The following is a 25,014-nucleotide window of genomic DNA, read 5'->3' as shown; positions in this document are numbered from 1 at the left end:
TCCTTGATGAGGATACCCAGATTATACAGAACACTTCTTATTCAAAGTTCTGCCGAATTAAATGTGTCTTGAAACTCATGGATCCACAGAATTTATACTCCTCTCAGATAGATTTGCTCCATAAGTATCTGGCATCAGAGCATGAAGAAGAGTGGATAATGGAGCCAACTGTTGCAGGGAATTTTTAGACATGAAAAATTTGATCCTGGTAGTCTTGTGTTCTGCATAGAACAAGTATCTGAATGGTTTCCTACCCTCCAAAGGCCTTAAGTTAAACCAAGGAAACTAATCCACTTTGGGGAGAAACTGTAAGAAGAGTAAGAGCAGTTAAATGAGAGAACAGAACTGATTCTGATGAGACAAAAGAAAATGGAACACAGCCAAAGGAACCGAAAGATAGTTTCTCTATGAGAATAAGGCATGCAGTCAAAAGGATGTAAGATCAGGCCAATCTGGGACCTCGCAGAGCTTCCAGAAAAGTAGACACAAGAGTGAGAAGAGTATCTAAGGATAAGAGAAAGGGGTATAGGTATGATCTTGTCACTTGGCTGTCCAGCTCTACTTAGAAAGTCCTCGGTATGGCCCCTCGGTATTTTTATTCCATAAGCAAATGTGCTTCTAGAAATCTATTGTTAAGAGCATACAAACATAGGAGTCCAGGAGAATGCGAGGGTTAAATATGTAAGGAAATACAACAAAGAAATTATCAGATGACTCATTTTTCTCAGCATTATCAAGAGACACCCACAAACTGTCCTCACCCACCCAAGTGTCACGCTTGTTCAAGGTGCTATATGGTCTGAAATAAAAAAAAATGGCTTGGCTCCAAGATGATCAAATCCCCCCCAGATGTTGCTTGAGCCACAAAAAAGTAGGAACTTCTGTTATGGTGGTTGTTGTTGATGATGATGATGATGATGATGACATGGCTGTGCAAGAAAATAGCCCACGATAATAAAGTTTAAAAATCTGCTTTTAAAGGTACATTTATGTAGTCTTTGGGGTAAGGAAGAAGAGAAAAAGGACCCCACTCTTCAGAGTGGCCTAGGCTGGCCCAGTCCCTGTTACAATGATGCCCATCATAATTATTACCCTTTTATTGAATGATAGCTACATGATTATTTTTAACCCAACACCTGACCGAAAAGTGCTGACTCATTTAACCCTTAAAACTGTCCTTTTAGTTTTTTCTTTGAGTTTAGATATTTACCAGAAGATATATAAGACTTGGGAAACTTCTGGAGGAATCAAATCCCTCAGTAAAAAACAAACAGAAGAAAGAACAAACAAAACAGCTGAAATAACTAACCACATGACTAGTATGTCTTCATTCATCAGATGTTTATTGGGCTGCTGCTCTGTGCCAGGCCTTGCTGCAGCACTGGGGATACAGCCATGCACGACGTCCCAGTGCTTACATTCCAGTGAGGAAAAGCAGGTGTATTCATTTCTTACGGCTGCCACAACAAGTTATCACAAACTGGGTGCCTTAAAACAACAAAAATTTATTCTCACAGTTCTGGAGACCAGGAGTCCAAAATCCAGGTGTCCACAAGGCAGCTCTCCCTCCGAAGGCTCGAGGGGAGAATCTGATCTTTGCCTCTTCCAGGTTCTGATAGCTGTCAGGATTCTTTAACTTATGGACACATCACTCCAGCCTGTGTCTCTGTCAGGCTGCCACCTCCTCTTTTGCCTATACTGTCTCCCTTTGCCTCTTTCTTTTAAGGACATGTGATGGCATTTAGGGTCCACCCGGATAATCCCAAATAATCTCATCTCAATAACCCTAATATAATCACATCTGTCACCATCCAAGTATATTCACTTTTTTGCCATATATGGTAATATTCACAAGTTCCATTGATTAGGACATGGACATAACCTTTGGGGGCCGCCAGCCAACCCAATTACAACAGTCAATAAACACATAAATAAATTCAGGCCATTATAAGAGTTAAGGAGAAAACAAAGCAGGGAGAAGGGGTAAGAGAGTGACAGGGGATAGTATTTTCAGTAAGGGGATTAGAGAGGCCTTTTTAATGAGGTGACATTGGAGTCAATACCTACTTAAAGTAGATGAGAGAAAAGTCTTTCAAGCAGAGCGAAAAGCAAGTGCAAAGGCCCTGAGACCAGTTGTGTTTGAAGAGGTGAGAGTGGCAAAGAGATTAGTGTTGTTAGAACAGAAGTGCGACAAGAGATGGATCAGAGGCAGAATTTGGATTCCATTCTGAGTAAAACAGGCAGCCATTGGTGGGTTTAGAGCAGAGCAATAATTGATCTGGTTTATATTACTCTGGTTGATGTGTGGAGAATAGATGATGAGAAGACACCAGTGAAGTAGTCTGACAATTCAGGAAGGTACTGCAATATTCCAGGCAGGAGATAATAGTGGCTATGGAAGTGGTCAGAAGTAATCTGATTGGAGATGTATTTTGAAGGTTTTGCTGATTGAGTGGCTAGAGGTGAGAGTAATAGAGGAGACAAGGATGGCTTCAGTGTTTTTCTTTTTTGCCTATGTGACTGCACACATATGAGCCACCGCCACATGAGATTTAGAGGATGGGGAGAAGCAGGGTTGGTAATCAAGAATTCCATTTTGGAATTTGAAATGCCTTGTAGACATTCAAGTAAAGACATCCTGTAGTCAGTTGCTACAGGAGTCTGGAGTTCAGGGCAAAAGACATATACCTGGGTGTCATTGGTGAATAGCTGGTAATTTAAAAATCACCGTGGAGTAAGTGTAGATAGAGAAGAGGACCTAGACTGAACCCTGAAGCACTCCAAAATTAAGAAGTTAGGGAGATGTGGAGGAACCTGGAAACAGTTCTGTGAAGTGAACTACAAAAAAGGTAAAACCATGAAAGTCTGCTGACCCGGAAATCAGAATAAGAAAGTGATTCATGTAGAGAGTAATCAATTGTGTCAAAAACTGTTGATAGATGAAATAAGATGAGCACTGAGAATTTACCCTTGAATTTATCAGTGGGGCAGTCATTAGGGACCTTAACAAGAGCAATTTTCCTGGAGTTGTGGGTACAAAATCCATTTGGTTTGAGTTCAAAAGGGAATCAGAAAAAACAAATTGTAGACAACTAATTTAGACTATTGCAATCAATTTTGCTCTTAAGGTAAGGAGAAAAATAGAGTTGTAGCTGGAGAAATTGTTGTTTAAAGATTGGAGGGTGGGAGGGAGGCTCAAGAGGGAGGGGATATGGGGATTTATGTACACCTGTAGCTGATTCACTTTGTTATACAGCAGAAACTAACAACATTGTAAAGCAATTATACTCCAATAAAGATGTAAAAAAAATCAGTACTATAAAAAAAAATTAAAAAAAAATAAAGATTGGAGATCCTATAACATAATACCATGCTGATGGAAATGCTCCCATTAAGAAGCAAAAACTGGTAATGCAGACAAAGGAATGAATGCAAAAGGCAAGTCTTCAAGTAAGTGAAGAGAGGACAGGGTCCAGGGCCTGAGTGGTTGATCAGCTTCAGGTAGGAGCAGGGCAAGTCCTCCTTATAACAAAAGGGTGTCAGGGTATATGGTAGATCTGTTAGTGTGAAGATGAACATGCTCTTCAGAGGGCTTTTTTTTTTTTTCAGTGCCATCGGAAGCAAGGTCATCAGCTGAGAATGAGAAAAATAAAGAAGAATCAAGTTTGAGAAGGTATGGAACAAACCCCTCAGAGAGTAATTGTCAAGGACAGCACTGAATTGCCCAGTGAATTTTCTAGGACAGCACTACCCTATAGAAATACAATGCAAGCCAGAAATTAAATTTCAAATTTTCTAGTAGCCACCTTAAAGAGGTAAAACAAAACTGATAAAATTAATTTTAAGAATGTATTTTATGGGCTTCCCTGGTGGCGCAGTGGTTGAGAGTCCGCCTGCCGATGCAGGGGACACAGGTTCGTGCCCTGGTCCGGGAAGATCCCACATGCCGCGGAGCGGCTGGGCCCGTGAGCCATGGCCGCTGAGCGGCTGGGTCCGTGAGCCACAGGCTCTGCGCGTCCGGAGCCTGTGCTCCGCAACGGGAGAGGCCACAACAGTGAGAGGCCTGCGAACCGCAAAAAAAAAAAAAAAAGAACGTATTTTATGTAACCAAATATATTCAAAATATTATCATTTCAGCATGTATCTGTATAAAACAATTATTGAGATCTTTTACATTCTTTGTTTTTAATGATAAAAACAATTTTAGTTTTAAAAGCCAACGTGCGTTTTACATTTTCAACACGTCTCAATTCAGACTAACCGTATTCAAGTGCTCAAAGTCACATGTGGCCAGTGGTTGCCATATTGGACAATGCAGTCCTAGGAAATGAAGTAGCACTAATGGAGGACATGAGGGTCCCTTGAGATTGCAAGCCATGAATTGAAGTGAGTTGGCATAGCCGTGTGTTGTTCTTAAGCCATATTGAGAACTCACGAGCAGACATGGGAGTAGGAGGAGAGTTGGTCTTGACCAAGAATGGAGTTTTGCCAGCAGCACTCAACCAAAGGGAAGAAAAGAAGAGAGCAGCATGTACAACCAAATGATTATACAGACTGAGCAAAGAACATAAGACACAGAAGTAAAAATGTGTGTGTGTGTGTGTGTGAAAAAGTGGTAGGGGCCATGGAAGTTCTAGTAGTCAAAGAACTTTTAGAATTATAGCTGCTATGCAGTATACAAAGATGTCTAGAATAATCCTTGCCCTCAGGCAAGCCAATCTTGATGGCAGGTATAGCAATAGCCATGCTATAAGATGGTGTGTGATAAATGCCTGTGCAGTAGCACAAAGTGTGTTTTTATGTGAGTTCAGAGGAGGAAGAGCCCACATCCTACTGGGATGATCCAGGAGGGCTCATGAAAGAAATGGTGAATAAATCAGGCCTTGAAGGATGAATGGGGTTTCAACTGGTCTGTGGGAAACACACTGCAAAGTGAGGAAAAAGCACAAGTACAGACAGGAAAGCAAAAATCTTCAATATTTCTTGGAATAGGAGTTATAAAAAACCCATAATATTAATATTTATTGATAGGGATATTGATTACAACGGGAAGGCAGCCTATAATAATGCTATGTCTTTAGAGAAGAGTCTTGGAATAATTTCCGTGGGGAAAGACAGCACCATAAAGTACAGTGGTACCCCCAGAATACAGTGTTTCCTAGGAGTGCGAGAACAATGTGCTGAAGATTGTTCCCAAGAAATGAATGCCCTTCCCTACTGGCCCATCCTTTCCCCTATACACACATGCACATGCATAAATACACACCTCTCATCTTTCATGTAAAATTCAGTCTCATAAATTTATTTCTCTTCTACGGAAATGGTCAGTAACATCTAAAAAGAAGCAATATACTTATCTTAAGATTGTGGAAGAAAATATGTGAAACCAACTAGGATTAGAATATGTGAGATTAAAAAGGCTTTGATTATTCTTATCACTTAATTGTTTTAACAGTAGGTATACTCTTACCATACAGACCCAGTTTATAATTCCTTCAGAAAACAAGCTCCATTATACTCTTTTCTTTCTAAATCTGATGCCATTTCTATTAAAACTTTAAGGGAAAAGCAGCACTTCAATTTACTTTGGTTCTCAACGCGGTCACCATTAAACAACAGGAAATTTGGTTTTTCCTAAGCATGTGTAGAGTTTTTTTTGTGTGTGTGTGTGTGTAGAGTTTTGTTGCAAAAAAAGTCACTCTCTCTTTTCCTTACTCTAAATATTTAGGGAAATCTGCCAGTATATCCATTCCGTCCTTTCTTTTCCAAGAATTTCCTACTTCAGTGGGAATATTTAGAAAGAGTATGAGAAACTAGATGTTTTCACATGAGACTTTAATAATACTGTACTTTGTACTTACATATCATATAGCCTTGGTACTTCAGTGCTCATTACCATTAATTTACAAATCAGTAGATGAAAGCACAAGGTTTAGAAGCAGCTCTTCGCTGCCCAACAGCAAGTTATTAATGCCAATATTGGAACTGATAATTACTGACACATGTGGTGTGGTCCTACAACATCCAGAGATCATTCTCATAACACAAAATGAAGTGCTCAGTAAGTAGAACATATCAATTACCAAATATCCCATTTATTCAAAATAATTTGAAAAACCATGGAGCTCTAATCATCCAATAGCCATATTAAACCTCATAGGCCTACATTAATATGAATGTAGATTAAGGTGTCATTAAATTAAAATTAACACTTAATATATATTCATAAATGTATATACACATGTAATCCAGTCAGTTCCACAAAGTGGAATATATTTCAATCAAAAAGTCAGCAAATACGTCAAGACACTTAAAAATGTGAACTACTTTAAAAATTTTTCACCAACATGCTATAATTCCCAAGGGTTACAGATGCCACTGGTCAGACTGCTATATATGCTACCAAGTCTCTCCTTCCTGGGAATAAAAACATCCATTGTCTGCTGATCCACTTAGGAATTTAAGGTAGCCAGTCCTCTTAGCAGTGCTCGCTGTGGTTTTAATTCCAGTGTCTTGAACACTCATATGTCTGGGAGATTCTGTAAGATCTGTCTCAAGGAAGCACAGGCTACCATGTGGGCATCCGAAGGAAGATTAGCAAGAGACTGAATCAGCTTCTTGACTATCATCTTCAAACACTGGTGAGCAGCACTCAAATCTCTGTCAAACTGCTGTCCTTCAATCTGTAGAGCCAAATGACTGCAGATGTTTCTAAACTCAACACTGTCCTGAAATGAAGACCAAACACAAACAAGCAATTAGATAGGTTATGGAAGACAGTTGTTGTGTTTTGTGTACCCAGTTTCCAGTCCAGTCTTCTGATGACAGAACCTCGATTTTTCTCTCAGAGAACTACTCTCCTCCATTCTCAGCCTATGTAGTTTGACCAAAGCTGACTCCACTCCACAGCTCCAGGGACCAGGTCAATCAGAGCACATCATACCTCAGCCACTTGGACTGGCCAAGGATGGACAGATTACCTAAGGCAGGCCAATAAGCCACAGTCCCAGGATATTTGTTAGACTGGGAAAGAGAAGTTCTGTTCTACTGGAGCTGTTGGAAAACATCTTGCTACCATAAGGAGAGAATTCAAATGAAAGTGAGGCCAACACAGAAAAAAAAGTAGAAACAAGAGATTAAAGGAGACTGATTCCAATTACATTTTCTGAGCATGTCAATCTAGCTGTACTTGAACAATAAATCCCAGGATTTTTTAGCTATCTGAATCAATAAATATTTCTTTTTACTTAAGCCACTTGGAGTTGAGTTTCTCTTATTTGTTCCTAAAAGAGCTTTGACGAATATACAAATAGACTTCCTTCTTATTATTCCATAATCACTGTCTTCAAGATTCCAATACAGGATTTGGTATTTAATGAACATGGTCCCAAGAAATGTCCAATGCAGATTTAGAAATAGTTCATTGGTAGTTTTAAAGAATGAGCTAATTAAATAGATTTTTTTAATCCTCAGATATTCACATTCTAAAATCCATTACATGTAAATGGTACTCTGAAATTATTCCATATCAGAGATAATGTTGACTATATGTTTTATTTTAAATACAGTTGATTCAGACAACACAAGTTTGAACTGCACAGGTCCACTTCTATGCAGATTTTTTCCAATAAATATGTACTACAGTACGACACTATCCACAGTTGGTTGAATCCGTGGATTTGGAAGCATGGAGATGGAGGGCCAGCTGTAAAATTATATGCAGATTTTTGACTGCTTGGGGGGTTGGCACCCCTAACCCCCCATCCTTCAAGATTCAAATGTACAAATAACTGACTCCCCCCAGACTTCTGGTTCTGGCACATGGCACATGTAGTTTCCCCATAATGCCTTGCTACTATATTCTAAATAATACAGAACAAACATCCTTTCTGAGCTTGCAAGAAAGTAATGGAAATCCCCAAGGACCAGATATAAAAGAAAAGTAGATTGCTTTAGCTGCCTGCCAATACTTATCAAGAAAAGAAAGTTGGTCTCTCTTGAGCTGGGCTTGGTGTGGAAGGTAAAGTTGACCCTATGAATTTGTAACTGTGGACCTATACTACACAGTAATTCGAGTTTGTAGTTGTCCTCTATACCATATACATGTTCTTGGAACACGCATGCCAAGACATTAATTTAAAAATTGGAACTGGTCTGAGATATCCATGGACACATGGCAAAAGCAAACAAAAGCCTATTCCACAGAAACATGTTCACAACCCATGCCCCTCAGTAGTAGTCCCATAAAGCTCTGTCGAAGACAAACTCAGAATATGAAATTTTCAGTACAATCCACCATGATATAGTCGATGCAATGTAGGGCAGGATTGAACTCCAAGAATTTCATATATAGACTGTAAAATATATTTATAATGATTAAAGATATAAAAGAAGAAATAAAGTGTCCTAAGAAAAAACAGGCTTGAAAAAGAACCCAGTACCACTGCTAGAAATGACAACTATCATGACACATTAAAAACTCAATGTTAAACACCTGAATAAATACATACGAAGTGAAGATTAGTAAACTGGATGGTAAATTTGAGAAAATTACCCAGAATGCAAAATAAAGTCATGGGAAATATGAATGAGAAGTTACGTGACATGGATCGCCAGAATGACAAGGTACAACAGATACATTTCCAGGAGAGACAAGAAAAAGACTGGGGGAGAAGCAGTAGTCAAAGAGAATACTGGATAAAAATTATCCCAGATTGATTCAGATGATCCCAAATTGATCCTTAGATTCAGGAAACAAAACAAGCTTTGAGCAGAAAAAGTTAAACGAAATCCAAATCTAAACTCATTAAGGTAAAACTGCTCTTAAAAGCAACCAGAAAAGAAAAGGACGAGTTCAGTCTGGATGACCAGACAGCCAACTTCTAAGCAATAACAACTGAAGATAGAATAGAATAATATCCTCAAATAACTGTCAACCAAGATTTTTTTTTTTTAGTCCCACTAAACTACCATTTAAACATCAGGGCCAAGTAAATATACTTTTATTTAAAAGCACAAAAGGACTTACCACAAATAGACTCTTACTATCAGATCTTCTTAAAGATATAATTCATAAGGAGGAGATTCAACTCAGAAAGAAAGGATGTAAGAAGCAACAGTGAACAAAGAAACTTAAAAACACAGTGTAAATCTGAAGATTTGATTAATCAAAACAAAAATTATAACAACTAACTTGTAGTTTAAAAAAGCAAGATGGTAGGGCTTCCCTGGTGGCGCAGTGGTTGAGAGTCCGCCTGCCGATGCAGGGAACACGGGTTCGTGCCCCGGTCCGGGAAGATCCCACATGCCGCGGAGTGGCTGGGCCTGTGAGCCATGGCCGCTGAGCCTGCGCGTCCGGAGCCTGTGCTCCGCAACGGGAGAGGCCACAACAGTGAGAGGCCCGTGTACCGCAAAAAAAAAAGCAAGATGGTTCTAAAATGCCAAGTAGCAAAACTGAGAAATTTCAGGCTTGTTAGGTATACATGTGAGAAATGTAAGGATCATCGTTAAAAGTAGAGGAATAGGAGGCCCGGGAGGCGGCACCGAGCAGGATGGAGCACAAGTGCTCGGCTCCACCTTCCCGGACCTAGCAAAGCTCTGCAGGCTTCATACCCCTTTCCTTCAACCCTCAGGAGACCGCGCTCGCTGCAGTGGACCGCGAGAATATCCGAAGGTGACAGCGTGGGAGATTCTATCCATGGGAAACCTTCCTTGGTGTACAGATTTGGGAAAAAAAAAAAAAAAAAAGGTACAGAAATAATAAAATTTCAAAATCAGCAGAGGGAAAAGGTATATCAAAACCTTTTTGATTCTACTGATAGAAGGTAAAAATGGAGAAATAAAAATACAAACATAAAGCAGGTGAATAGAAAGCACCAAATAAATCACCTTGTGAAATGCAGTGGTTGCCAGGTTGGATTTTCAAAATCTATCTATACGCTGCTTACGAGCAACACGTTTAAAACTAAAAACACCTAAAGATTGAAAGTAAATGTAAATATACTAAATATACATCAAGCAAAGAGAAGTCAAAATAAATCCAGAAAAATCATTATTAGGGATAAAATAAACTGCATTTAATAAAAGGAACTATTATTCCCCAAGAAGATATGACAATTTTGTACTTGTGTGTGTCTAATATGATAATCTCAATTTACATCCAATCCCCAGACATAAAGACTGATTTTAACGCATCTTTCTCAGAAACTGATCAAACAACAGGACATTCAGCCTAGAGAGAAAGGATTGAAAATCTTTTCTAATCATAAGCTTGGTCTAATGGAGATAAGCAAATATACATTATTCTCAAACATCTATGTATTACTTACGAAAGATGACTTTATGATAATGCCACAAGTCTCAACTAATATCAAAGTGTATATCACTCAAATCACAAAGCAAATAAATGAGAAATCAGTAATGTATATAACCTTCCCAAAACATGTATGACTTAATCCACTTCTAAATAATTCATAAGTCAGTGGAAAAAATAATTGAAATTTTAAAATGCTGTATACTGAACAATTATGGAACTACTATATCACAATTTGTGGGCTGTAGCTCCGGTGAGAAAAGCATAGACTTAAATTCTTATATAAGTAAAGAAAAACCACTTAAACACTGAAAATCCCTGAGCTAAAAATTCAACTCAAAAACTTAAGAAAAATAGATAATCCAAAAAAAAAGAAGAACTAAAAGTTGAACCAAAGTTTGATGAGGAACTAGTTTTCTTCCTAATTCTGTGTAGAAAGAGAAGCTATTCTTTTCCCTAATAAAAACTCTCTCACTTGGGTAAGAAGAAGGACCTGGGTTTCTGGCAAAATGTTTATTAGAAAACATCCTCCAAGAAACAAAACAGACATCCATTCATTCAATTCAGCAAAACAACAGCAGCAGGACTCCGTGTGGGCTAACACAGCACAGTCCCCTTATTCGAGTATTCACAGGCTACCACCCTTCCTGCTTTTTTTCTCTTTAAAGCATTCTTGCTTCCCTGCCCTTGAGTATTGCTCATGTCTGTTCAGAAGGTATCAAGGGGCTACTTAGATAATCTGTCCCACAGTTTATGGGGTCACCTATATTGCTGCAGCACATTGCTTGGGAATGAGAAAGTAGGGGGAAAATGACTCGGGGCTACTTTCCCAAGATCCACATCAAGGGAAATTGTCCACTTGCTTTATAGAAGTAATCCAACTCTAAGTACAAAGTGGAAGGATCAAAGACAACATGCAAAAGGAAATTTAAAATAGAAGGAAGCACTGAAATGTGTGCTGACGTGTGCCTATTAGCCAGTCTGCAAAGGCATTCATCACCCAAAGAAGATTAAAATGCCTTTAAAAGTATATTTGTGGGCCTAAAATCTGAAGTCAATTTCACATTTACTGTAAAGACGCAAAGAAGGCATCTTTGGGGGAAATTATACATACAATAAAATTCCACTGCTGGGCTGTACTGGTCCCTGAGGCCCTGGGTAAACTTCAGATCTCTGGCGAGCTTTGCAAAGTCTCTTTATTTTACTATTTTAGTACAGTATTTCCATTTAATCCTTTCTCAAATATATTAACAGTCAAAGAAAACAAATTAATAGGAATAGGCTTTCCATGGGACTCTTAAGCCAAGGAAGGGAAAAATAAAACAGGTGGTCACTTCTCTTCCTTTCTGGAAGGTCTGAAAGCCAACTATGGATCCAGTAATCATGGCTTCCAACCCAGCTTCTACTGCAGAAGGTAGGAGCCACCGGTGACAGCCTTAAGGCAACAGCATATTAAATGGCTCGGGGACTTTCGGTGGAAACTCACATGATCAATATTGGTGATGATTTCACTTATGGTGCTTTCCACTCAATGACAGAGTATATCCTCCCAGCAGCTTTTATTTAGCAAGTCCCAGATGCTTCCAAAAATGATGTAATATCTTACACTGTGCTTTGAGCACTTTGCCAGAATTAGAACATGATGGTGGCTGAGCAATCTAAAAGCAGGTTTTGGAACTTCTAAAGCCTTGTGTAATCTCAGATTTTTGGACACGAAATGTATTGATTGCTACAGGGGTCCAAATCGATGGCCAGCATTTACATTTTAAAGTGAGTTGAGGGACTTCCCTGGCGCTCCAGTGGTTAAGACTTCGCCTTCCAATGCAGGGGGTACGGGTTCCATCCCTGGTTGGGGAGCTAAGATCCCACATGCCTCATGGCCAAAAAACCAAAACATAAAAAAAAAGAAGCAATATTGTAACAAATTCAATACAGACTTTAAAAAATAAATAAATAAATAAAGTGTGTTGAGATAATGTCTCGTGACTCAACTAATCTACTGGGGTAATGGCCTCGGCCTATTTGCCTCAGTTAATAAATCAGTTAAATTGATTTCAAACATGTATCTAGTCTCCACTACATGACTTATTACTACACTAGATAAAAGACAATAAGACATGGTACCTGATCTCTAAAGAACTTATAATTTAGTAGGAGAAATGAGACACATACAGCATATCTCCAAATGTCCAGTGAAATGTGATGAGGGCTATGGAAAAAACACAAAAGCCCAATCCTATGGAAGAACAGACATTTATAGACTCACAATCTAAGCACTGCACAGAGTTCAAACAGAGCTCGTTCTGCGGGTGAATCCTTTCAATAGCATACCTGATGTGCACTTGTCCAGAATTTGCTTGGCTACACTGGAGAAACTCATGTGCTTAGGAAGCAACCCATTAGAAGAGATGGCTCTAGCTTTTAGAACATTTCTTCCTAATTTTTAGCTGAAATCTGCCCTGTGGTAGGCAGAATTGTGGTCTCTTCCCAGACCTGTGAGTATGTTACATTACATGGCAAAAGGGACTTTACAGATGTCAGTTAGGAAGTGCAGCACTCCAGGCAGCTTCAAAGGCCCCTGGGAATGAAAGCTCAATCCTTCATAAGCACCGGAATAGCTATTAGAGCCCTGGTTCTATCCTTTAGGTAAGCCATCCGTGGACAAGTCATTTTATCTATGGAATATTCAGTTTTCTCATCTGTAAAATGGGAAAAATAATAGCTACCATGAGAAGTCCAATTAGCTCATGAATATGAAAGCTCTTTGTATTTATAAAGCATGCCGTCAATCTAAAGTTATGAATAAAGTACTCCACTAAATGGGAGGTCAGTAAGAAGAGGAGAGGAAGGAAGTGTAGAAGAGAAAAGAAAAATATTCTCTACAGAAACTTGGAATCTAATTGGTGAGCTAAAACCTATTAAAACCCTTCAGTGGAGATGTGACACAGAATAAGATTAAGGCTCAGAAAGAGTAGCCAAGTTCACCTCAGATGCAACAGAATGTCTACCATCAAAAAAACTGAAAATAACAAGTGTGGGTGAGGATGTGGAGAAATTGGAACCCTTGTGCACTGCTGCTGGCAATGTAAAAATGCTGCAGACACTCTGGAAAACGGTATGGAGTTTCCTCAAAAAACTTAAAACTAGAATTGCCATAGGATCCAACACTTCCACTTCTGGGTACATATCCAAAAAAACTGAAAGCAGGATCTCAAAATGTTATTTGCACACCCATGTTCATAGCAGCATTATTCACAACAGCCAAGAGGTGGAAGCAGCTCAAGTATCCATGGACACATGAATAGATCAACAAAATGTGGTCTATATATGCCATGGAATACTACTGAGCCTTAAAAAGAAAGAAAATTCTAACACATGCTACAACATGGATGAACCTTGAGGACATCATGCTAAATGAAATAGGCCTGTCACAAAAGGACAAATACTGTATGATTCCTCTTATATGTGGTACCTAGAGTAGTCAAACTCATAGAAATTAAAAGTAGAATGGTGGTTTCCAGGGGCTGCAGGGAGGGGGGACATGGGGACTTCTTGTTTAATGGGTGTAGGGTTTCCAGATTTGCAAGATGAAAATGTCATGGAGATTGTTTGCACAAAAATGTGAAGTACTTAACACTACCCTTAAAATGGTAAATTTTGTTTTGTATTTTTCAATACAATTTTTTTAAAAAAGTGGTTGAGACCATCAGATTATTGCCAGCCTTTGTAGAAGGGAATGGAAATTTGGATGAGGCATCAGCAAAGTGGCAGGTGAGAAGGACTGTACAGACACTATAATAAGAGAGGTGGTGTTGGAGAAAGCAGTATTTAACTCATAGGGAAAAGAGATGACCCCACAATGAGAATGAATGATACCAGCAAAGGCTTGGAGCCAAGCAGGGGCTAGGACTGGCAGGAGTCCAGTCTGAGAAAAACAGAGCTTTGTGTTGCCTATCAGGATAAGCTAGTGCAGACAGCCTTGAATGTCAAGTCCCTGAACTTCTGAGCGTGGGAGGAACATGGCAAACCAGTGTTTGAAGAACACTGGTCAGGCCTATGAGCCTGAGCACCTACTAGGCACCAGGCTCCAAGCAAGCTCCTAATATACCTTATTTCACTCAGTCCTCACAACCGTCCATGAATGAGAGATGAAAAGAAATGCTGCTTGGAGAGATTAAATGACATCCTTAAATCGCACAGCAAGTAAGTGGCAGAGCTGGAATTAACCTCTCTCTCAAAACTCAAGTATTCATCAGAGACACCCCAAATCAGAAACTGGGCCAGATGCCAGGATGACAGAGAGAGCAGAGCTCGCCATCGAGTGCTGGGGACAGACTAATGAATGAGAAGTACAGAGCTGCAGATGCCACCATGGGGTGAACAGGGACACCATGGAAGCAAGCTGGGAGGCACCCAACTAGCTTTGAGTGAGAAACAAAAATGTCTGTATGTGAATTGTTTCATGTTTGTTTTCTGGCTATATTCATGCTATTTTTCTTAAGGTTAACTAAGTGTTACAAAGCTCAAATTTGCAATGGTCATATCCAAATTGAAGATTGTCCCATTGGTCCAGCCCTCTTCCCTGCAACATAGTTGAGAGGGTGTGGTTATCTGGAAGGGATTCAAGGCATGGAACCTTCCACGCCCCAAGTAAAGCCAACTCCTAGCTAATTAGAGACCTCCTAGTTGGAGCTCTCCCTTCCTCCGGTCTGTTCTCTCCTACCCAGTGTAAGGGAGGTCTCTTAGAAAATCCACCCCACTTGTACTTTTCTGCATGACGCATTGTATTTATTAGGAATGTGCACTTCTGAAATCTTTGAACAACTGAAAATGCACCTGCAAAGTCCAAAAAGGGAAGAAAAGTTAAGCCCATTTTTAGCTTCTTATTGAAAATAAACACTCCCATCAAAACCAAAGGCTTAAAAGCAAAAACAATCTAGCATTAGGAGTCAGTTTCAAAGCTTGTTTTCTGAAACCAACACCAATAGATAATAAAGTCAAAAATATAATATGACTTTATAGGCTCTATAATGCAGGTAATTTTAAACAATACACAGAGAAAGTTTTAACTCAACCAAAACCTTTCTATCACATCATCTTCAAAATCACTTCTAGATCTACAGGAACTATAAATCAATTCATATTCCCTTCACTCCTGGCTTTAAAATAAGTTGGTTCTTTACAAAACAGTCATTTCTTGAGCTATATTCTCTTATAATGGCCTCCACAAACGTGTTTTTTCTCACATTTTTCCCTCTTACTCTCCCTGAATGCCTAACGTACTCTACAGAGGGTATTAATGGAAGAAAGAGCTTTCCTCCAGCTTTCTGTGATGAGGTCTGACCTTAATGAACTTCGGCCTGGACAGCAAACCACTCTCCACTAAAGTTTCCCAGGGCTGGGAACTACGAGGGAGCACAAATCTCTTCCCTACACCCAACACAACCCTCCATGCTAGATGTGCACATAAAATGGGAGTGTCGTTCCTCTACTTTAGAGCGGCGTTATGAAAACCATACTATCAGGAACAGTATACTACAAATTGCCCCAACTGCATTTTGTTCATTGACATCTGGCTTTGAACAGCAAAGTCACAGGGCCCAGATCAATCACCAATTGCCTAAACTCTAGGTCAATCTCAAATAGATATGCAACTTCGTATTAATAACGCACCCAGTGAAGAACCGCAGTATCTGCCAGTCACCATAAAAAGTCTATCGCCCACAGGAAATTAAACATTTTTACTTGTGGTGTACCCAGTGTAAACGCTCACAAGTAACTAAGGTTCCTTATGCATTTGCTTTGGGTACAGTACCATTTTCATCAGAAAAGTCTCATGAAAAGCACTTTGTGATGGATACAAGCACTTGATTCAGGTATGCTCACAAGGCAAACCCCAAAATTGTAAAATAAAGCAAGGCAGCATTTCCACAAGACATTAAACATAAGTAGGTTTGTTTTAGGGCCTGCCTGCAATATCTTTCCCTAAATGTTCATTTCAGAAAGCTTTTATGTCCTGATTTTCATATCATTCACTTTATAAGGAATAACAAAGCTATAACTGAGCTACTTCTAGAGCTGTCACTTGGCCTTTTCCTGACATAAAAGCACAATTTTGTCCCAGACAAAGAGCAATCCCCTGGCTAAGGCTACTAATAATATAACCATGAGAATTTATTTCTTCAGTCGAATATTAGCAATTTTTAAAGACACAATTCCCAAATTTGCAGAAACTGGCTTCACTAACCAATGTTAATGGGGAAGAAAAGCACTCATCATCAATGTCTGCCTCTGAGTAACTCAATATCCACACTTGCAGTTTGCAAAAAGCCTTAGCAATGACTGTGAAGCCAAAGCCAACAGTTTTACAACCACTGCTCTTGCTCTGTGGAATGAGAAAACCAGCATGGACCACTGAACGTGAGAGAATTATTGGTACCAGAATTAGTTAATTGCAATGGGTGAGCTCACAGGCAAGTTTTATCTGCAATGGCAGGAAAGTTCTTCTGCCTCTAAAAGCTGGCATCAGCCATTGTTTCCATGAAACTTGCTTCAGAACAGAACTCTTGGAAACCGTAAATGTTTTTAACTATCAAAGGAAGACAGACAAAACTCAACTCAAACTCAAAACTCAGAGTGACTTCATGATTGGCTTAGTTAATGATCTCTTTGGGTTGGTCATTTTTAGTAGTTTTTAAAATCCTAGACTCTCTTCCTTCTGGTGCTCCACACATTTCTGTGCTCCCTTTGGGTGGCAAGTATTATAGCATCTTTGCCAGTGTTGCTAGTTTGATAAAGATTTCCTACGTTTACCTGGGGCTTTTTGTCACTATGTAAGGTGATCATCATTAGAGGAGACACAAATCACCCAGTGTTAGGGACTGAATTATGTTGCACCAAAATTCATGTGTTGAAAACCTGACTTGCAGTGTGACTGTATTTGGAGATAGGATCTTTAGGGAGGTAATTAAAGTTAAGTTACATCATAAGGATGGGGCCCTAATCCAATAGGATTGGTGTCCTACAAGAAGAGGAAGAGACATCCAAGATCTCTCTTTCTCTCTGGCACAGAGGAAAGGCCATGTGAGGACACAGTGAGAAGGTGACAGTCCACAAGCCAGGAAGAGAGCCCTTCCCAGAAACCAAATTTGCTCTTGAACTTCCCAGCCTTCACAACAGTGAGAAAATAAATGTCTGTGGTTTAAGCCACCCAAGTGTGTGGCATTTTGTTATGGCAGCCCAAGCTGACTATGATACTCAGTGTGCAGAATGACTATTGCAGCTGAAGTGGTGTGCAGTGCATGGCATGTATGACCATGCCCTGACAACTGTGCACTCTCATGTACTTTATTTCAGTGTAATGTTCATAACACCCCTATGAGCTAGCACTGTGATTGGTAGAAACAGTCAGACAAAACCATGTTTGAATCGTGGGCCACTACTTCTTAGCTGCAGACTCTTCAGCAGTTCTAAATTCCTCTGAGCCTCAGTTTCCTCCCGTAATAAATTTTTATCAAGCTGGTTAACTCCATCCTTTCCACCAAATTTAACAAGACTCAGTTTTGTTAAGCATTTTTAACCACCATGAAAAGACTCATTTCATGTTTGTTTGTTTGTTTTTGCATGAGTTCGATAATCTCTAAATGCTCAAAAGGAATATCAAGCGTTGGCTTCTTTAAGAAAATAGTAAACTACTGTAAAGATATGCATTATTATTATGGTGAGGGTTTCTCTGCCTTCAGGCCTGAAAATTTCACTCCCTTAATTCTGGTGGTTTGATCAGCGAGTCACTCAATGGTCACATATCTAAGTCAGTCATCAGCCATGGGCTAAAGCTGACCTCTGGAAAGTGGAGGCTTCCTGGAAGTCTCTTTGGGTCATCCTAACTCTGTTTTTGTCAACAGTCTCAAAAGTAAATACAGAGTTCAGGAGTCAGATCCATCAATATCAAGAATGAAATATAATAATAGTCAATAAGACTATTGAAGAAGATTGAGGCATCAATCAATAATAATAATAATTAATAATAATAATAAAGTTCAAAGGTATTGCAATTTACCGTGAGCAGCCAGTAGCTAAGACTTTATATGCATTATCTCAATAACGTTAAATACCACTGTTCCCACTTTACAGGTGAGGAGACAGAAGCACAGGAAGGCTAAATAACTTGCCCAAGAGTCTGCAGCAGGAAGTGGCAGAGTAGGTTTGAAATGCTTCATGGGACCTGATCGCTGTCCTGTGCTGTGCTGTTCAAGTGAGTCTTCCTCCTCTCTGTGGCAAGGAATGCCATGGAAGGCACTCCTGACGTTAGGGAAATTTCCACACACTTCCAAGTGACATGCAAGCATTATTTCCTTTAGCAAAATCCCCCTGAAACCATTCTCATGTATAAAATCAATCTGCATGTTCTTTATTTAAAAATATAGAGAAAACTCGTCCAAATCATTTGAATTAACACCAGTAATGATGATGCCAAGTCTGTATAACCAGCCCCCCTGGAGAGACAGACTGCTGTGTCCTTGAGTCTAAGTGCTTTGTAAGCATTACCTTCCAAACCTAATGGAGATACTGCCTTTTCTCCAAACAGCAAACCAAGCAAAATTTCAAGATGCTGGCAAGGAGGCAAGTCATCCAGAGAAACCTCTCCCTGCTTCTCTCCCTTCTGAAGGCACTGGCTGTTCTCAGGAGCCCTGAAACTCATTACTCCCCTGTAGGTGAATAGCAGACTCCAATAGCAAGAATGTTGAGATCCCTGTTGTTTTTTTGTTGTCGTTGTTGTTGTCTATATTCTTTTTTTTGGGGGGGGGGGGAGTACAATTGCTTTACAATGTTGTGTTAGTTTCTGCTGTACAATGAAGTGAAACAGCCATACGTTTACATATATCCCCTCCCTCTTGGACCTCCCTCCCCCCCATCCCACCCACCTAGGTCATCACAGAGCACCGAGCTGAGCTCCCTGTGGAGATCCCTGTTCTTAATGGGGACTCTGGGTGCCTCTAGAAACACTGGTAGCAATACATCCAGACATCTGCACGTTTGCTCATGATGGAGAAGAAGGGGACCAAGACTCAAGGGGCTGGGTAGGTGAAGGAAGATTTGAGCAGATCTATGGATTAAGAGGAATTGGCAGAGTGGAAGCACTAGAAAATACAAAGAGAGAGGAAGGAACTGAGAGAAAAAGTCCAGGGGCAGATGAAAGATTTGCTCCAGCACTTAAGAGAAAGAAGTTATTTGGGAGGCGGAGGGGGTGGGAACCAAACAGTATTTCTTTATTAGAGACAAGAAAGAAGATGATTGGAAATGAGATTTTTTTAGGTAGGATGGAAGATATTTGTGTCAGATGGCCTCAATTTTCTCAGTAAAGGAGTGAGAGGGTTGAGGTTTGGATGAAGAAAGTTTGAGGAGAGTAGAAAATGTTTAGGACAAAAAGTCAAGTAGTAGAGAGGGTTAAAAGGATTACCAAGTATAAGTGGCAGCTGCATTAACCTCAAGTGGCATGATTTATAGTCCAGAGCAGAGGGCGCCATTGCTCCTAAACTGGGTCAGGCCCTCTGACAATGGTCTTCCAACCTGACCTTGCCTCTGTGATTGATCAGGGTCCTTCCTTCAGTCATATCAATGGCTGCCTTTTGCCTGCAAGACAGTCCAGGTCCTCAGCATGACCCACAGGCCTTTTCCCACCTGACCCCACCTAACTCTCCAGCATCCTTTTTTTTTGCCTTCTGCCATACTGAACTAATTTTAGTTCCCCCAAAGCCCTAGGCCCTTTCATTACCTCTTGGCCTTGGATCCCACAGCTCCTCTGAAATGCTTTTTCCCTTTAATGCCTGGAGAGTAAACATTCTTTTTTTTTTTTTAAAGGTTACCTCCTCCAAGATGCCTTCCAGGATCACCCAAGGTAAAACTGATCACTCAGTCTCTCCTTTTGCCAACCTACCTGTGCCTTGTATACGTTCCTAGTATCACAGCGCACTTCATGTGTATCACAGTTTAATTGGCAGGGTTTTAAAAAATTTCTTGCCGATACAAAAAAAGGTACCTCTTACAGTCAAGAGCACTGGTGAGATGCAGCTTCATTTTTTAAACTTTACAGAATGAAGCAGTGCTTCACATCTGGAGGCGACCTTATCTCCCCTCCCACCACACACATTTAGCAGTATTTGGTTCTGTCAATTGGTGGGGAGGGTATGCTGCTGGCATCTACTGGGTAGAGGCCAGGGATGTTACTAAACATCCTACAGTACATAGGACAACCCCACAGCAGTCATCCAGACAAAAACGTCAGTAGTGTGGAGGTGGAGAAACCCTAGTTTAGAGTAACAATATTTATTCAGGTGAATGCTATGCTTTATTTTTTTTTATTTTAAATCAATCTTTTACAGTATATAGTGCGACCTAATATATATCAAGGTTTCCCAAACTTTGGCTTGTAGAGCAAGAATAGCAAGTCTTGAGAAATGCTCTTTCTTCATTACCCCTCCCCCATTTCCTCCCACTAGACTCCCCAGGGAATGAATGAAGCAATGTTCCAGATCAAAATTGAAAGGCCAGAAGGTCTCAGAGAGATTTGTGACCTTAAGCCAATTAGGTTAATGGCAAGGCCAAGACTGGATTCCAGAACCCCAGATTTCCACCAACCCGCTCAGCCTGGGAGGCAGCTGCTCTGTTCCCTGGCTAAATCGGCCAACACCGTTTGGTACCTTAAGAGGAGACTGTGCCCTACAAAGATGGGCTGCGTGGCTTAGCAGGAGTTTAACATGAGTATTCCTGCTTCAACACCCGGGACCCAGCCCGCTCTCACGCTACTTTATGAGAATTTAGGTTGACTCTGTGAGGCCCCCGAGCTCTGTGCGGAATTGGATTTACGCAAAAACAACTGCGATTCGTAAGTGCGAAGGAACTTCAAATAAATGTAGGTGATTTCGTCACACAAAAGGCAGAGGGAACTTAATACGTATATTTAAGGCTCTGGAGAAACGGCTTTTAATTTGAAAGGGGTGGGAGGAGCTGTCCTCCGTCCCTAGAAGCTTCACATGTGGAAAGGGCCAGAGGAAGGTTTTGGCAAAGCCCTTCTGCATCTCCGTTCTGCAGTCAGGTGGGCCCCAGGTGGGCCCTGAGTTCCCTGTCCCAAGTACCTAATCCCCGGAATGTCACCTCCCTCATTCCCACTCCGAGGTGCTGAATCTCTGGGGGAAGCTCGACTTTGGATCCTGCGACTCAGCCTCGTCTGCATCCCGGTCCGCTGCCCTGCCCCAGGGGGAACCTAAGCAGGGGGATGGATGCTGGAGGCCAGACTCACCTTCAGGTGGATGGGGATGGACCGCTCCTGCTGGAGGGGGCCCAGCAGCGTCTGCTCCACGCTGACCAGCTCCGAGGTCGAGTCCACCACGCGGGCCAGCGCGCTGCGCATCGCCATCTGGGCCAGGGTGCAGGGCCCGCGACCCCGGGGTAAGGGCAGCAGTTCCGCGCCCCCCTCGGCGCCTCGCACCACTTCCACCTCGGGGGAGCTCGCCCGCGCCCCGGACCCCACGTTCCTGGCCCCCTTGCTCCCGCCTTCCTCCCCACGCCCCTGCCCGGCACGGGCCAGCCGTGGGTCTGAGCGACGCTCTGGGGCGGCGGACACGTGGTCCAGGTCGCGTGGGCTCCCGGGGGCGCCCGGACCATCCCCCCAGCCCCACTCCTGCTGCAGAAGCTGCAGGGTGTGCAGAGCCACCATTTGGTGGCTGATGGAGGCCACTAAGGGCGCGGGGCTAGCCATCGCCTCCGCCCGCGGCTCGGCGCGCTCGGCCGGCAGGTGAAGCAGCGAGCGAAGGAGGCGGGGCGTTTGGGGTGGCCAGGGTCACTCTTCCTAAGCCGCAGCTCCGCCGCCTCCTTGCCTCTCTGCGCGTGGGGCCGGTCCCGCCCTCCGCCAGCTGTCAGTGACCTACGCTGGCCACTGCGCTCGCTTCAAGTCCGAATAGGCTTGTTCGGAATCAAGGCTGCCTGAAGTGCTGCTTCCCTTACACCTGAAAATCAGCCAAATGTTGAGCGCTGGTTCCTCCTCCTCTCCAGGGCTTACGCTGGCATGGCCGCTCTGTGTGGATGCATCTATCCGCAGGGATACCCCGCCCCCATCTCCTCTGAAGGATGCCTACCGGTGACCGTTCACGCCTTGGGGACTGGGGATGGGAGTGCACGGGTCAAAGACCCACCGGGAATCGGAAAGTGTGAAGTGCCAGAGAAAAGCTCACAAAACAAAAACTGTGCTTGATCGTCCTCCCTCCGTTTCCCAACCGTAGGGGAATTTTCAGGAGCTTCGTGGAGTAGCCTTCAAGGCTCCTGTCCCCCATACAAAAGAAGGGGACTTGGGTATCTTCTCTGCTTTGCTCCAAGCCACATGTGCTGAGAAGGCCCGACTGTCGAAGCTGAAGTTGCATCAGGGCCCAGCTCTGCCTGTTCCTGAAGCAACTTGCGAAGCAAGGGCTTGGCACTGTCCGGATGAGGAGGCTAAATGAGTTTTTTTGTGAAACTCCCGAAGGACTTAGGCAGCAGAGTTTGAAGCTAAATCCTTTTACGAGCCATGAACCCAGGGACAGCTGTACAAATAGTTGCTGCTTTTAATTAAACCTCACTTCGCTACTTCCTTGACTTAGGAAAAAAGACTGGCAAATTTATGCTTTGATAGATTGGAAACTATTGGTGTGTGATTACACTTAAAAAAAAAAAAAAGACATTTGAGGGGAATGGTACGGAGGACTGTCTCAGAGCAGCATGGTTTTTCCACTTTTTTCCTGCATGGGAAACCATGTAGATAACCCCACACGAAGTAAAGCAGAGGACAAGGGTGCAGGCCCATGGCAGACAAGTAGACCCTAGCAGACCCAGAGGATGGGATTTCATTCTTCCTTTAGAAGGGAGAGTCCACCTTTGGTGCTGTGGAATAAGATCTGGGGAGGCCCTTGCATGGGAAAGCTACTCCAGTGAGTCCATTAGTCGAGAAGTGCAGTCATCAGAGATACGGGGAGGGATTTGGGGTCCTTTAAGGTTTCTTTAACTCTGGGATAGTATGACCCAATATAATCCTCCCAACTCTCCAGTGAAGGTTCCTTCTAATTCTCAGTGTTTTCTTCGCCTATGAAAACAAATCTGGATGCCAAGGTAAAGAAAACCTTTCTTAAACAAAAACAAGTATGTTCACACTAATTATAACTAAGTAAAAATGCATGTCTGTGCATTGACAGAGAGGAAATTACTTTGGAGGGAAGTAAATAGTTTAATATTGATTAGATTCTCTTGATCAAGTTACTTAAGTTCATAATGAAGAAGAGAAATTCTTTTTTATGTGTATGTGTTTTTTTAATCCTCAGACATTGAAATACATTAGGTTCAGCAGAGACTAACTGTGAATAACAAAAACGAACCCCTAATTTCACAAAGCACGTCAGATCTCCAGGGGTGCTCCTCTTTCCAGATACGCAGGAAATCCTAGTAGGCCAACTCTTCCACTATCAAATGACTGACTCAAAAGCTTCTTGACAGATGGAATTCCAGCCAACTGCAGAATTGAAATCACTAGACACAGGCTGACCTGAGGCCCCACTATTCTACATACCAGGCTGACTCTGAGAGCCATGAGACCAACTGAACTGCAGGAGGTAAGAGAGAGGGGGCCAGAAAACCATAGAGCCTACGGGATGGTACATGAGGCTTCAATAGCTGCCTGGGTTTTCTGGTATCCTTTAGAGAGCACTAGATTATCCAGCAACTCAAGGCTTTGTCTGTCTTGGCCATGAGCCACCTTTTCCTTTGCCATGACCTGAAATGGCTGATGTGCCAAAGCTGGATATATGAGGTCCTAACTGAGGAAAAGTATACATAGACTATTGAGATGAGTCAACAGCATAGCAGATCTGCCTTTGATCTAAAACAGCTCCAAAGTTATATACGCTGCGCTACCAGACCAGGTAACAAATTATACACTCCCTACTCATTATGCTGACAATTTGAGGCCACTGGATAATAAAAGGCACATTCAAAGGATGAAGTACTGGACACCAATATTTTTGCTTCACAGTATCTATTTCACTATTTTTTTTAAATTTAATTTAATTTTTTTTTGTGGTACGCGGGTCTCTCACTGTTGTGGCCTCTCCCGTTGCGGAGCACAGGCTCTGGACGCGCAGGCTCAGCAGCCATGGCTCACGGGCTCAGCTGCTCCATGGCATGTGGGATCTTCCCGGACCGGGGCACGAACCCGCGTCCCCTGCATCTGCAGGCGGACTCTCAACCACTGCACCAACAGGGAAGCCCCTATTTCACTATTTTATGTAAACCATACCCTAATTTCCCAGTAGCTTTCCTCCTCCTCTACACTCAGTCCGTGTCATCAGGTAGGATGAACCCGTCCCATGGCAGAAGTGGACTGGAGCATCTAGGCTGAGGCCAGTCACACATCAGTACAAGTTCCCATTGTGAATGGTCAGGAATAGGCACATGACCCAACTACAGCCAATGACAATCACATTTAGGATGCTTTCAGCTGAATGTACTGTATAAGAGAAAATAATGGAACTAGAAGAAGGTGTAGGCCAAAAGATGAAACAGCAAAAAAGATGAATTCCCCTTTAACAAGAAAGCTTCACATAAAATAGTTTAATCAATAAGTTATTGTCTCAGATCACAAGTCTTAAGGTAGGATGGCTCCAGGGTTGATTAATCCTTAG

The 25,014-nt window shown here is 41.8% G+C and overlaps 3 protein-coding genes across 6 annotated transcripts in view; 2 read left to right on the top strand and 1 right to left on the bottom strand.

The window, feature by feature from the left end:
- The window catches only part of LOC115866657 (uncharacterized), a 439,762-nt gene extending 418,141 nt beyond the window's left edge, over positions 1 to 21,621 (top strand). Inside the window, exons 6-9 of one of the 4 annotated variants that reach the window (XM_060287723.1) lie at positions 3,610 to 3,673; positions 18,446 to 18,566; positions 18,900 to 19,022; positions 20,174 to 21,621. In XM_060287723.1, coding sequence (XP_060143706.1) covers positions 3,610 to 3,673; positions 18,446 to 18,449 — 68 coding nt within the window. In that variant the 3' untranslated portion in view covers positions 18,450 to 18,566; positions 18,900 to 19,022; positions 20,174 to 21,621. Of the gene's footprint in view, positions 1 to 3,609; positions 3,674 to 16,124; positions 16,180 to 18,445; positions 18,567 to 18,899; positions 19,023 to 20,173 lie in introns of those variants that run through there. The other 3 variants (XM_060287721.1, XM_060287720.1, XM_060287722.1) reach the window with 3 other exon arrangements.
- Positions 6,076 to 22,418, bottom strand: DLEU7 (deleted in lymphocytic leukemia 7). Its single transcript, XM_030882367.2, has 2 exons — positions 21,612 to 22,418; positions 6,076 to 6,728 (listed from the first exon to the last, which is right to left on the bottom strand). The coding sequence occupies exons 1-2, from the start codon at positions 22,068 to 22,070 to the stop codon at positions 6,522 to 6,524; spliced, it is 666 nt and encodes a 221-aa protein (XP_030738227.1). The 5' UTR covers positions 22,071 to 22,418; the 3' UTR covers positions 6,076 to 6,521.
- The window catches only part of RNASEH2B (ribonuclease H2 subunit B), a 128,433-nt gene continuing 125,621 nt past the window's right edge, over positions 22,203 to 25,014 (top strand). Inside the window, exon 1 of the mRNA XM_060287714.2 lies at positions 22,203 to 23,946. The gene's annotated coding sequence lies outside the window, so the exon portion shown is untranslated. The remainder of the gene's footprint in view (positions 23,947 to 25,014) is intronic.

This window comes from Globicephala melas, chromosome 18, assembly GCF_963455315.2.
Source record: "Globicephala melas chromosome 18, mGloMel1.2, whole genome shotgun sequence".
Lineage (NCBI taxonomy): Eukaryota > Metazoa > Chordata > Mammalia > Artiodactyla > Delphinidae > Globicephala > Globicephala melas.
The sequence above is the reverse complement of the archived record's forward strand: the minus strand, read 5'-3'. Positions and strand labels throughout refer to the sequence as shown.

Excerpts from the sequence above, each read along its gene's own strand:
- DLEU7 (XM_030882367.2), bottom strand. The coding sequence starts at position 22,070 with ATGGCTAGCCCCGCGCCCTTAGTGGCCTCCATCAGCCACCAAATGGTG. Across the intron at positions 6,729-21,611 it reads CCATCCCCATCCACCTGAAG|GACAGTGTTGAGTTTAGAAA; the intron begins GTGAGTCTGGCC and ends TCTTCATTTCAG.